The sequence below is a fragment of the Passer montanus genome, unplaced genomic scaffold (genome assembly GCF_014805655.1).
Source record: "Passer montanus isolate IOZ18808 unplaced genomic scaffold, ASM1480565v1 scaffold64, whole genome shotgun sequence".
Classification (NCBI taxonomy): Eukaryota; Metazoa; Chordata; class Aves; order Passeriformes; family Passeridae; genus Passer; species Passer montanus.
Window position 1 is genome coordinate 3,300,625 of NW_024371482.1, and position 14,073 is coordinate 3,314,697.

The following is a 14,073-nucleotide window of genomic DNA, read 5'->3' on the forward strand; positions in this document are numbered from 1 at the left end:
CTGGATCTGGGCTGGATTGTTGCTCTTGCCCCAAGCTCCTGGGTTGTCCCGTGGCACCTTCCCCAAAGGGTGGCAGAGCTCACTCACCTCTTTATTCCTGCAATCCTTCTGTTTGGCTTTGGGGTAGACCTTGCAAACCCTGTGTGAGATACATTTCTGCTCCTGGACTGCATTCCCATTCTTGGCTTACAGTTTCCCTGCGAAAAGTTTATGTTTTCCTGGAGGAATTCTGAACAGCAGCATGGTGTGCCAGTGCTCAGTGTGCCAAGGTGAGAGCTGGGGCAATGCTGTCCAGAATTCCCCCAGATGGGTCCAGCCTGCATCTCCAACCAGTCCTGGGTCCTCTCTCCTCCCCAGAATGCAAACTCCTCTCTCTGCAGCTTATTTTGCTGCCCCAAATTTGGAGGATCATCTCAGGCCAGGTCAGGTTTCAACAAGCACAAACCATTCAGGGTCCTTCCTTCCCATGGAGCACCAGAAGGAAGGAGAGAAGCTGTTACACTTCCCTGGGAGATGAGGCTCCCAGGCAGCCAAACAGGCAAATAATGACCAAAGCCAAATGCAAACTCAGGACACGTGTGGGCACAGAGCCAAGGTCAGGGTTTCAAGGAAGCCACCTGCAGCTGCCTCCCAAGGCTGCTGCTGGCAAGTAAATTCATTTTCTGCACATCTGGGAGGCTTTGAAAAATCAGGAATGGCTCTGGGTATGGGTTTAAGGAGGTGAGGTTAAGGACAAGGTTCTTCCTTTTCTCATGTGTTGAAACCTCTGGGCAGCAGAAGTGAACAGATGTGACTTTTGAGAAGATCCTGATGGTCAGGAGGAAGGTTGTCCAAGGAATCTCTGGTTGCCCCATCCCTGGGAGTGTCCAAGGCCAGGCTGGATGGGGCTTACAGCAACCTGGGATGATGGAAGGTGTCCCTGCCCATGGCAGGGGGTGAAATATGATGCTTTTAAAGGTCTTTTCCAACCCAAACCATTCCATGATTTTATGAAGAATGGTTCCAAGGTTTGATGCATCAAGCACTTGTATCCTCCTGAACACGAGAAGAAACTTGCTGATGTATTTTACAGTATTGGGACCTTTTGACTTTAGCATATTCCTGCTAATGAAGATTTTTTTGGGGGGGGAAATTATTTGCTTATATGCACAGCCAGGTTGGTGTTTGACCAAAGGTGAGATGTTTTCACTCAGACAGAAGAAAATCGTCAGTCGATGTTTTGAGTGTCCTTAATACTTCCCTGTCATGTTTGAGCTTGTTTTGTTTTGTTGTATTTGGGTTTCTGGAATGTTTTATCCTATCAATGACATTAATTATGGAGTAATTGCCTCGGTAGCATGTAACAACTCTCTTCTTTTTTTTCAAAGAGATTTTCGCACAATGTGTAAACTTTGCTGTATATGTGCTACGTTTCTTGTGTCATGAAATAATGTGTAGACAAAATAATGTTTTTCCTGTCAGAAATTCAATGGGCATCTAAAGCAAAGTGACAGGTGGTTAAATAGCTGCATTTAAAGGATGTCAAGAAGATTTTTTGGACAGGTACCAAAACCCAATGCCAAAAAGAAGGCCTAATACCATCTGTTTTGTTAGCAGAGAGATGTAATTTTACATTAGATTTTAAACTACATGAAATGCCAAATTCATAACCTTGATTTGTGGGTCAGATCTGGCTTATCTAGATTGTGAATGTTTCTATTTACCAGCACAGTTCCTGACCCAGAGCCCACACAGGTAAATGATGATGTTTTCAATCAGCCCATTTTAAAGTCACAGGAAGCTCTTGAGCTGCATTTAATTTTGGTTTGTATTACATGTAAATCCAGATGCAATGTGGATTTAATTAATCCAATTTCACTGCATTTAAATGTACACATTTGCATTGTGTTTATTGGCAATTGGTTTTATCCATTTGTTCAGCATTTTTTATGACCACTGAAACTACTGAATATTTAGAGATCCCTCTACTTCCAAGTGGGAACGAGGAGTGTAGCTCTTGAATTAAATCATTCTCAGACATAAACTGGGGATAAGACTAAAATGTCAAAATATAGCTGCATAATACAGTGGGGAAAATGATATCAGTATTTTAAAGTAATAAACTGCACTGTGCTAAATTATTTTAAAAATTGTTCAGCAGGCTTTTTAGATGGTTTGTTGAGAGAAGGAGGACTACTTTGAAACAAATAATGAAACTGATAGATTTGGAGGCTTTTTCCTGCTTCTGAAAGGTGCCTTTGAAATGATGATTGTTCAGATTTAGCCTAATATTTAGAAATACTCACTGTAGAGTTTTCCCTTCTTTGTGAGGAGTCCATGTGGCTTAAATGGGATTGCTGAGATAATCACACTCTGCTGTTTCTGTTCCAGAGCTAATGTTAGCCATGAAATGTGAGTTGTCATGTTGGGAGCTCCTCATTCAGCTGCCTGGCCAAAGCAACTGCAAACATTCTGGGGTTTTGGGGACAAGAAAGGAAAAGATCCCGGTGTTTGCAGCCTGCTTGGCTGCTTGGGGATCCTGCAGCTCCAGTGGTATTGCTGGTTCCTTTCAGCCATCCCAGAGCACTCCTGTCACCTGTGGACACCTGGGCAAAACCCAAAGTCTTGATCTGTTGTGGTATCACAGCAAGGACATACATGAAAATAGGTCTGTCCCAATCTTTCTTCAAGGCTCCCTTCAGCACTGGAAGGGGTCCTAAATTCTCCCTGGAGCCTTCTCTTCTCCACGCTGGACACCTGCAGCTCTCCCAGCCTGGCTCCAGAGCAGAGGGGCTCCAGCCCTGGGACCATTCCATGGTGCACTGTTGATCCTACATGGAGAGGTGCTGGAGGAGAGCAGGAGCTCACACAAATCTGCATCCCCTGGCAGACCCACGGCTGCTCAACAGCAAAGTGCCACCAGGACAAAACACAGGGAAAAACCGGGAAAAACAGGCTGAAGGAGGATTCAGCAGCAGGCACAAGCTGGAGGCTTCCTGCATGCATGGTGAGGCTGGGCAGGGGCAGGAGCTGCTGGGGCATGGGCAGAGAACCATGAAGGGACCATGCAGGCACCCATGGGCACCCAGGCCCTGGCTGGGGGTGAGGCTCAGCTCCACTGGGTTGTCTTCTTCTGACAGAGGAGGAGAAGCACTTGGACACATGAGGTGAGCTGTGAGAACATTGCTCTGATGAGGAGCATTCCCTCTGCCAGCTTCCCTTGGCATACATATGTGTACATATAAATACATAAATAAATAAATAAATAAATAAATAAATAAATAAATAAATATAAAAGCATTCTGGCCATTAATAGCAATAACTCTCTGCCATGCCGGGTGTCTCAGATCAGTCTCTGTTCGAGGTCTAACGGAGGCAGATGAACATGCAAAGTTGGACAGGGTTGAGCTGTGTAAATCTGAGGAAATTGGGAAAAAAATGAGCTTTGAGAGGGTCTGAAAAGGAGCAATGGAGTGGCTCAGGCACTGCAGATCAATTGGGTTGTATCTGCCGGGGAGGTGCTGCATGTTTGGTGATGAAATGTGTTCATTTTTTGTACCAAACAACAGAATTGAATCCTGCTTTTAGTGGGAAAGTAAATTCCACCTTAACTGCAAAGCCACTAGCAATGACTCCACAATATAAGAAATGTAATAATTACGATAATTAATAAAGATAATAATACAGTCAAACCTTGCTAATGACTCAGAGGCTGCTTACTAAATACTGACTTTGTGGATAAACAAGCCAGAATAATGCATCATAAAATACACTTTGTTCCATTATTTTTACATCTCTATTATTTTAATTATTTATACTTCATAATATACCAGTCACTCTACTTGGGAAGGTTTTATAAAAATAATGAAGCTCTAATAATGTGACATGTCAGTTCAGTATTTGCTGAAACAGGGAGACAGGAAAACCAGTCCTTTCAGGGGATGTGTAAATCAGGAAGGGCACAGATCCGTGGAGCTCAGATATTCAAAGTTTTAATGCAAAATATTAGACATCTCTATTATGCCTTTGACTGGGAGCCCTCGGAGCAGCTTCCCTGGTGGAGAGCTCCTGAAGCCAACCTGCTTCGCTGCTAAAAGCAAAAGGATCGATGCTGGTTCTCCACAAAAAAATCACAGTTTGAAAAATAATAATAAATGTGAAGTAGTTTTTGTGCCCAAGTCAATTTTTATCCTTAAATCAATTTTTTCCACCACCATGACAGCCGAAATCTTGTTTTTAATTTAAATGAGAGCTGAGATTTTTACATAATCACTTGATTCCTGGAGCTGGCATTCCCTCGAAACCTCGAGCCCGCCTCCCCGCTCCCTGAATTTGGCAGGAATTGGCCCCACTCTTGCAATGGAAGACACTGCAGGAAGAACTCAGCATTTATTTAGCTCAGTTTTCCAGCTCCAGAGAGTCCTGAAGGGTGCATGTTGGAAATAAGCCTTCGGAGTCAGTCAGGAGGGCTTTTTCTAAGAAAAGAAAAAAAAAAAGGCAATTTCTCTTGGAGATTTGCCAGCAAACTGACTCCACCAGCCCTGTCCCAGCTCTTTGCCAGCCTATGGACCAGTTATTGCAACTTTCAAGCGTTTCCCTGTGCGTGGGGATGGGATAACGTACCAAAACCACTCCGTACATAACACGCTCTCCCTCTGGGCTGCTCTTCCAGAGGGATCTGTTGGGAGCCGCTGGAAGGGAGCGGGAGAGAGCGGAGCCTGCGGCAGCGGGGAAGGGAGGGAGAGCCCTGCCCGCCCAGCCTGCTCACCTCCGGGCATCCTCCCTCCCCACGGACACGCTCGGGTTTTCCTTTTCCATGTGTCCGGAAAATGCCGGCCCGTGGCAATCAGGAGGGATGGCCGGGAGGGTGGTCGTGGATGGAGCTGCCTTCCAGCAGCGGGAATTACAAAGATGCGTGGATGGGATGTGTGGAAAGCCGAGGCGGGGGGACAATGGGGGTGTCCGTGCCCTGGGGAGCAGGAAGCCACCGCCAGGTGCAGAGGTTGAGCCTGGCTGTTCTCTCCAGGCTGGGGAGGAACAGGGCGTGCTTAGGGGTTCTAAACGGGGCACCTATTTGGGGTTCCCTCTGAGGGAGGATCAGCGCGCTGGACAGCATCCTTCACCAGCGGGGAAGAAGGGGAACGAAGCCGCTGGGCACCGTCCCGTGTCGGGAGAGGCACACGGGGCACGGTGCGGGCTGTGCGGCACGGCAGGCGCGCCAGGGTGCCCGGCGGGCAGCGGTGCGGGCTGTGCGGCTGCGGCAGCCTTCCCCTCGCCGGGGCGGCCGGGCACGGGGCCGGGCGGCCCTCTCCCCGCGCCAGAGGCACCGCCGCCGCCGCAGCCGGGTCCATGCCCGCTGGAGCCCCCGCCTGCCGCCGCCCGCAGCCCCGGCATGGACGTTCGGTTCTACCCCTCCGCCCCCCCCGCCGTGGGCTCGCTGCCCGGCGCGGACCCCACTTGCCTCGGCCCGCTGGATTATTATCACTGCAACAAGGTACCGGGGGGGCCCGGGCTCGGCGCGTCCCGCCGCTGCTCCGCGGGCGCGGGAGCGGGGAGGGAAAGTGCCGGCGGCGCCGGCTGCCGCGGGAGGGAATTTTGAAAGTGGTCTGGAAGCGGAGCGGGGGGAGCCGTCGGGTCCCGCAGCGGGCGGGGGCAGCGGAGCGCCGTGTCCGTGTGTCCGTGTGTCCGTGCGGGCTCGGTTCAACCTCCTCCGCTCCGGGAGCGCCCGGCCCGGGGCGATGCGCACCCTGCGGGGGTTGTTGTTGGGTTGTTGTCGGGTACTTTTTTGCTGTTGTTCTTCGCCGCGTTGTTGTTTTGCACCTTCTTCTCGAGCTGCGGAGCCGCCGGGCCGGGTCGCGGCTCCTCCCGAGCGGGGTCCGGCCCCGTCGCTCGCCTCCGTCCCTCACCTGCCGCTGCGCTCCTGCGGACGGGGCACCCAGCTCCGGGCTGGGGTGTCCGTGTGCCCCCAGACCCCCAGCACGGCAGGCAGACCTCCATCACTCACGTTTTCCCCGCTCGCTGCAGCTGCGAGGCGAAGCAGCCTGCACTTGTAACGGGAGAGGGATGCGCAGGGGATATTTGAGAGCGCGGAGGTGCTCTAGGAAATTTCCCTCATCCTGGAGACAGCGAAGCGAAGGGGATAGATGCTACTTCAGGGATAAGGAGTTTTCTGCGAGTGTCGCCTTGCTCGCTGTGGGTAAAGAGCGCTGATGTTTCAGCTACAAAGCCCTGGGATCCAGATCTCTTTGGAGGGAGGGGGATCATCCCAGACGTAATCCTTGCTGCCTTCCGGGCCAAATTCGGGTAATTGCGTCGAAAAAAGATAATAAAAGGAGAAAATGCTCTCCTGCGTCGGTACAGCAGCTCAGGATGCTCTCGGCTCACCTCACTGTGGTGACACTTTGGGATCAAACTCTTAAAACACGAGCAGAGGGAAATGCGTGCGGCTTCCCAGACGCGGCAAATTAATCTTAATGTATCAAGAGATGTATTTAACTGTTTCTCTGTCAGTGGGTTATTTATCTCTTTTTATTAAGTTGTAGCAAACCGAATAGTTCTCGTTTATTTTGAGATGCCGGATTATACTGAAAGGAAACAACTTTCGTTGTTTTCGCCTGTATCTGCGTACTGCTGGCTTCAAAGTGTTTTATTATCATTACCGTTGCTCTTAAAACATTAAATAAGCTCTTAAAATACTAACGAGAGCCGGATCACCTGGGAGCAGGACATTTGTCCTGCCGAAACATCCGCCCGCCGTGTGTGAGAGCAGAAACCTGGGATCGTGTGAGCCACTGGCGACTGCGGCTGCCCCCAGACCCTGCTGGCTTTCGGAACTCGCTCTTACCAAGTTGTTGGATCCCAACACGGTTTACTTTGCCTCGCAGCGTGCTGTGCGGGAGCTGGGGCTGGCGGCCGTGCTCGCAGCGCCTCAGCCCCGGGGCTGCGCGGTGCCGCGTCCCCCCGGAGCCCCGCCGAGCCCTGGGGCGCGGGGCCCCTGGTCCTCAGCTCATCCGTGGCCTGAATCCCCGAGATTAGTCCCGGATTAGGCGGTGGCAATGGATCCGCGGCTCCTCGCTGCCGCTGCGGCCGGGAGGCTGCGGGGAATGGCCTCTTCTGGGGGTGCAGCGGTGCGATGGGCGCTGCTGCTGGCCGGGGCGATGGGACAGCGCAGAGGAGCGCCCCAGGTACTGACCACTGCCACCAGATGCTGCTGTTGTCACTGCTACCGAGGATCTTAAGGCAGCGGCAGAAGAAAGGAAGTGACTTACCCTTTGCTGATACTCAGGGTGCTTTTTCCATCCCCCTCCCCCCAACCCCTTCTTTTCTTTTCTGAGTTATCAAATGACATTTGCTTATGCACAGCCGTGCACGTTTGTCTGTGGCATGAGGCCGCGGGAATGAAGCCGGGATGGAATGGGCTGACTCAGTTTCCCTGACGGGCTGCAGGTAGAGCGGCTGTAACTCCAGCAGCAATTGCGGCCCGGATGGCGCGGGAGGAGCCGTCTCCTGCTGCTTCTCCTCCGGATAACTCCGGCAGGTGCGGGGTGGATCCGGCCGAGGATCACCAGCAGCGTGCTCTTCTCTTGTGCCTGCCGTGGAGCAAGAGTTCTCCTGCTTCCTGGAGCCACATGGGATTCTCTGGGAAACTCCAGAATCTCACACCAATCCCAACCCCATCGCTCCTGTCCGGTGCTGGTGGCTCAGCCCAGGGCTGGGCTGGGACAGTGTCTGCCTGAAAGCATTTCCACTTTAAAAAACTGCAGAGGAGGGTAGGGTGGACTGGAAAAATCAGAATTCTCCCACTATGGCGTGCAGATATCCCGGATAAATCCATCTCTGGGAAGGACCTGAGCAAGGAGCACTTACAGGCGCTTTGCTGTCCTCCTGCTTCACTGAGTTAATGGAGATGCTCTAAAGCCCTTTGATTTAAAAGGCTTGCTTTGTTCAGGGTATTTTTGTTTGGTTTGGGTTTTTTTCCCCTTTATTTATTTATTTCTTTAGGGGGAGGCAGCAAAGCTGGGCTGTGCAGTGTCACTGTGCATAAATAACTCGCTGGGAGCACGGCGGAGCTCTGCCATCGCCGTGAGCTGCCTTAGCCCAGAGCAGCCTGAAATGTTAATGGAATTGTTTTGTGCACTTACTGGACATGATATTGTTACCAGGAGGTCTCCAATCTCGCCTGCATGCTGCAGTCAGCCACAATTCCTCTCTGCAGCTACGCAGGGGCCTATTGCACATCAGCATTTCCATTTCTGAAAGGACAAGGGATGTTTAGAGGGATAATGAAATGGGAGTGTGTGTTCAGCCCAGGCCTCCCCAGAAAGGGGATGCACCCTTTCTTTACCTGCTTCCACAGCATCCCTATTTTCCTGGAAGGGTTGGCCACTGGGAGGGAGGGAAAAGGTGGTGAGGGGCTGGACACCCACAAGTGGAAAACCTCCTGCCCCATCAGGCAGGGTGAGAAGGACCCCTCCCTGCTGCTGAGTGTGTTTGGTGTGGAGTTCTGATGGATCAGGAGAACTGGTGGCATCAAAGCTGGGGAAGAGGGCTCCCTGTGTAACCCAGTCCCTGCTACTGGTGATCCTGCATGGAGCACCCTGCCTTGGCAGCTGGGGAGAGGAGCCAGCTCCAAGCTTCCTGGTGCCCAGGGAGCTGTTCACAGCCTGATACTCCTGGGCAGGATTTTTAGGGCTGCAGAGTGCTCAGCCCAAGGTGTGGGGCTGCTGAGGAGCCGCCTGGGAGGACAAGCTGCAGCGAGCATTTCCCACTCTGGAGTACTGCCCCCCATCCTGTGGGCTGGATCCAGGACTGCTCCATCCCTGGGACTGCAGAAACACCTCTGGTGTCTGCACAGTGCCCACGAGGGACTGGGGAGGTTCAGCTGTAAGTGTGAGGAGCCCTCATCCAACATCCAAACTGCGACACCCATCGCTGTCATCGGCCACCTGAGCGCTGCTAAAGCAACACCTACCTCTGCTTTGGATTCCTTGTTTAAATCTGGGTCTAAACCCCTTTTTCTGTCTCCTCTGGCCATTTTCCTGGGGCACTGGTACCTGCTGCATTCCCCTTCCTGCCTGCTTGCCAGGAAAGCTTTCACAGGGCTTTGAGCTCTCGTGTGCGGTGCCGGTGTTTTGGGGAGAGCAGCGTGTTCCTGCACAACCTAAGGGGGTGTTGCTCCCTGGTGAGGCATTTTCCCACCCCCCAATTGCTTTGGGAAAGTGTGGGGGGTTTTCCCACTTGAGCTCTAGGGAGATTCTGCAGCTCTATTTCACAGTAAGTAAACCACAGTATGGTAAAAAATGTGCATTTTAGTAACACCAAGGCTCGTTCTGCTCTTAGCAGAGCTTTAGAGACAGGATCTGGTGTGCTGGCTGATACAGCAGCATGGAAGGGTTTTTCCTAGATCCTAAATTGTGTTTGTGGATCCACAAAGCTCAGGAGGGAGTTTTTCCTTCTCAGCCCAAGCAAAATTGCCTTGGCAAGGGAGGCCTGTGACAGGAATCCTGCCAGAGCACGATACCCTGAGCTCTTTCATGCAGGGATGCTGGGATGCAGCAGGAGTGATCCTGCTCCCCAGGGGCATCTTTGGGGAGTGAATTATCATCTCTATTCTTCCTGCAGAAATAAATTTAAATATAAATTCTTCCTGCTTGCTTCTGGTGCTACAATGGTTCAACTGGGTTAGCACAATGCCCAATTTTCAACCAGGGGAATTGATGGGGATTGATGAGGAGGAGGACGAGAACTCAGCCTGGGAATACCAAGTCCACGCTGCTGTGACACCCTGAGAGAGCCCATGGTCCTTGGGGGCCCTGTTATTAACCCTGCAGGATTTCTGTGGGATTCATCAGCACCATTAAACCTTTTCACAAATTTGCCTTGTAGGACCCTGTGGCTTTGCCTCTCCAAACACAGCCTCTCTTGCCTTTTGGACTAATAAATTGACACAAGCTATTTTACCAATGCACCATTGAAATCTACTAGTCATGTGATGGGTATTAGTCTGCAACCAACGCTCTCTTCTTTTAAGAACCCTTCAGAAATGGGGTCTGAGCTTGTATGAGCCTGAGTCCATGCAGCAAATGCATTTCTGTGAAATGTTCTGGTTTGATTTCTACAATAAACTGTACATTGCAGTGATAAACATGGTCCCTTTTTCCTTGTTCCAGCAGTGCTTTGCCATTCTGGAAGATAAAATACATTCTTTCCCTTCCTACTTCCGAAGCCAACTCTGTTTTGAAGTAGCATAAATCTTTCTTTGGAGATGGAGGATTTTGGATGGAGAACAAAGTCCAGCAGATTTTTAATTTGGGGCCCATTTCATTCTCATTTGGCAGGCAGCTCCTGTTGATTTGCAAATGTAGATTTTAAATTTATTTTTTTCTTTTAGGCCCTGAATATGAGCAAGGGCTTCCCCTGAAAAGTGGTTGAGTTACTCAGTGGGACAGCCCTGCCTTCTCCAGAGTGGTCTTTGATGGGTTGCACAGCAGAAAGTGTTTGAAGCTCCATTTTTTTGCCTTGGGCTTTAAGTCAGGGATTGGGAGCTAAATAATGAATGTCCATCCATTCACAGAAAATGTTGTTCTCTCTGCATGCACGGAGGGGAGGCTTTAATCTGGTTGTTTTGGGAACAATGGGAGATGTTTTGAAGACCAGTCTGACTTGTGTGTAACAACATGTTTGTTTGGGCTGCTTCTGAATAACCTTGTCAAGGGCCTCATCCGTGGAAGTCCTTGTAGCAGAGGAGACATCAAGAAACAAAAAATTCAGGATCAAAACTGTGCAAGTTTCTCTGATTTATTTATGATTCTTCAAATCAATGGTTGTCCCCTGAATCGGTGCTCTGGAGCCTGTGGGTGTTACACCACCATAACTGCAGAGTAAATCCATGATCAGCTCTGCCTTGGACCTCGGAGCCTGCAGCAGGCACCAGGATCAGTTTGTGCCTCCATGACAGAGAAAACATCCTGTTAAAGTGAATTTTCTGGTGCAGACCAGAGCACCCAATAACTTGGAGGGTGCATGCTGATCCTTGTGCCAGGGCAGTGGGAGAGCACCTGGATCCCTGCAGAGCTCTTCCAGCTTTTCCTCCTTGTAAGGACAGGCACTGCCAGCTCCCTCCTGGGGGTTGTCGTTAGCATTGTGATCTTTCTGCAGCATTTGCAGGAAAATCTCTGTTTTCGTGCTGCCTTCACTTTGCATCTCCTTCCTGCTGGCTACAAGGAGCAGGAGGTGAGGATACTCCACCACCACAGACTGGCCCCACTGGGAGGGGGGAGTGTTTTCCCCTCGAGGTGTAATTTTTCCCTATTACCTTTGTACTCCTCTGTTGTTTTTTTTTTTTTTACAAAATGAGCTCTAAATGCTTTTAGCATAAGTTGGGTTATATCTTGCAGTATAAATGAAGCATATAATTGTGTTTTCCTAACAGCTCCACATTAAAAATAAGTTATTGTGTTGCTAATGTGTTTTTCCTGACAATTTTCCATCCGGTGAGTGCGAGGCTTCTGTCTGAACTGTCGTGTAGCAGCACCTCTGCCTCCTCTTGAGATCTTATTCAGTATTCCTCAAGTCGGGCTGAAGTGTTAGTGTGATTAGAGCTTTCAAACTATTAATTCCTAATTGGAGGTTTGAGCTCTAATGTTCCACCTTTGTGATTTTACACTCGTTTTAATATAATTAAATAATGCATAATGTATGTTCTATAATATTACACATAAATTATAGATGGCATACACTATAGTCTATGGTGTACATAAATTATCTATTATCTAATATATGATAGAAATTATATTATGCATTATATATGATATATGATATATAATTATAGTAATTGGGGATACACAGCTCAGCTTCAGCAGGAAGAAATTTCTCAACAAAACTTACTGGAACAAGCACTGATCACACCACTCTTTAAAAATAATAATAATAAAAAAGACGGAAAACAGCATTAAATCACCTGATTTTACAGCTGTATGACCAGATTTAAATATCTTAATTATCTCCCTCCCCCCCCACCTTTTCCTATTGTTTCCCTCTGGAGGTTTTGTTCTGATGGATGCCATTTCTTCCCTGAAAAATGGCCCTGGCTGCCGCCGTGCTGCAGGCAGAATCTCTGCGTTGTGCCACAGAACCTCTCCCCGCCTCCCCCATCTTTTGCATGGATTGCTTGACCTCTGCAGATATAATTAAATCTCTTCCTGACGACTGTGAGATTGCAGCTCGGCTCTGTGGCGAAGGGAACTGGGAGGGAAGTGTTAAACGGGGCCCGAGCCAGGAATTGTTCTTGTGGAGAGATTATTGGTTTGTGTTGGTGGCTGCACGTGGCTTCAGAGGAACCTGATCTGCAGAAATCAGCCCAGCCTTGGTCCGAGGCAGCTTCTTGACCTCTAATTCTGGGCTCGACTGGAACACAGGACAATTTTGCCAGTGTTTAAAATGCAGAAGATTTAATTTTTTCTGTTGGTTTGAGGGCTCAGCCCCTTGCTCTCATGCTGCCTTTTTCCCCCTGGGTTTCTAAGGATCTCATGACTTAGCAGGTGCCAGGAAAGGGGGGTGACAGCATAAGGACCTGTGGGGACAGTGGCAGAACTTGCTGCAGCTCTGCTCTGAGTCTCTTCTCCCCATTCCCAATGAGCACCATCTTCCAGGCAGCAGAGACCCCCAGCCTGGAGAGAAGGTGTGTGACAGCCCTGGCACTGTGGTGCTCAGGGGAGGTGGAAGATGAGCCCTGGCATGTGCCACCCTCCCCTCTGGTGACGTGCCACCATCCTCACTGTCACCCAGGCTGTATTTTCCCCACGACCCCATGGATCCCATTCCACCTCCCAGTGGCAAGGAGCCCTTTTTTCTCAGATTAGCTGGATCACATCAGCAGGTTTCTCTTCCCACAAAACCTACTGGTGAGTCAGAATTTCCATCCCCATCTGGACTCCTCAGGGAGGCTCCATCCCCTTTCTTCCCGGCTGGCTGCATGTGCACTGTGCTTTCCTCTCCACTTTAGAAAAAACAATCACCTTCCTCTCCACCTCTGCTCTTGCCAGTGGCCAAGGTTGGGAGATAAGAGCTGTGTCATGGCTCTGCCTTTTATCCTCTCCAGGAACTGGCCAAGCTCTCCCTGTCCAGAGCAGCAGCTCATTTCAGGGCCCCCCAGACATGTGGGGGTTATTTTAGGAATAATTTGAGCCACCCTGAGCACTGAGTATCCATTGCAGGAGATTCAGGCCTATGGAGAAGTGCAAGCAGAGCCTGGGATATCTGAAAGGCTTCTCTCCCAAAGATATGGATCTCCACATTTATATCCATGAAGGAACTTTCACCTTTCCAGCCAGGTTCACCAAGTGTTTATTCCTGAGCACCTCCCTCTCCCTGGGAAGGTGGTAGGGCTGTGCAGGCTCTTTAGGAGTTGCCAAGCCTTTTAAAAACCCTCAAATGCAACAGTTTTAGTGTGAAGGATGATGCTGGGAAGGGGAGGAGAGTGTCATGGAGAGCTTGGCCTCGTGTGGAGCTGCTGGGGCTCAACCCTGTTCCAGCAGTGCAGGCTGAGCTCCCTTCTCCCCTGAGAGCCAAAGCCCTGGTCAAGGGTGAGCTGTTTGATCCCATCCCTTTATTCCACCCTCACCTCTCCTTTATGCAGAGGGGAAGATGCTCCCAGGGACCTCTGTGGTGCTGGGAGGGCACAGGGTGGGCTGCTGAAGGCCCCCAGCATGAGAAGGACTTGGAGCTGCTGGAGAGAGTCCAGAAGAGGCCACGGAGACCCTCCCAAGGCTGGAGCCCCCCTGCCCTGAGCCAGGCTGGAGAGCTGGGGGTGCTCACCTGGAGAGGAGAAGGATCCAGGGAGAGCTCAGAGCCCCTGCCAGGGCTAAAGGGGCTCAGGAGAGCTGGAGAGGGACTGGGGACCAGGGATGGAGGGACAGGACAAGGGGCAATGACTTCAGGGGTGCAGGGTTAGATGGGATATTGGGAAGAAATTCTTCCCTGAGAGGGTGGGCAGGCCCTGGCACAGGGTGCCCAGAGCAGCTGGGCCCTGGATCCCTGGCAGTGCCCAAGGCCAGGCTGGACAGGGCTTGGAGCAGCCTGGGACAGTGGAAGGTG

General features: G+C 50.6%; 1 protein-coding gene across 1 annotated transcript in view; it reads left to right on the plus strand.

Annotated features, from left to right (window-relative positions):
* Positions 1-5,293: 5,293 nt before the first annotated feature.
* Positions 5,294-14,073, plus strand: part of TOX2 (TOX high mobility group box family member 2) — a 153,178-nt gene continuing 144,398 nt past the window's right edge. The window contains exon 1 of the mRNA XM_039728203.1: positions 5,294-5,473. Within this exon, the coding sequence (XP_039584137.1) occupies positions 5,372-5,473 (102 nt within the window). The 5' untranslated portion in view covers positions 5,294-5,371. The remainder of the gene's footprint in view (positions 5,474-14,073) is intronic.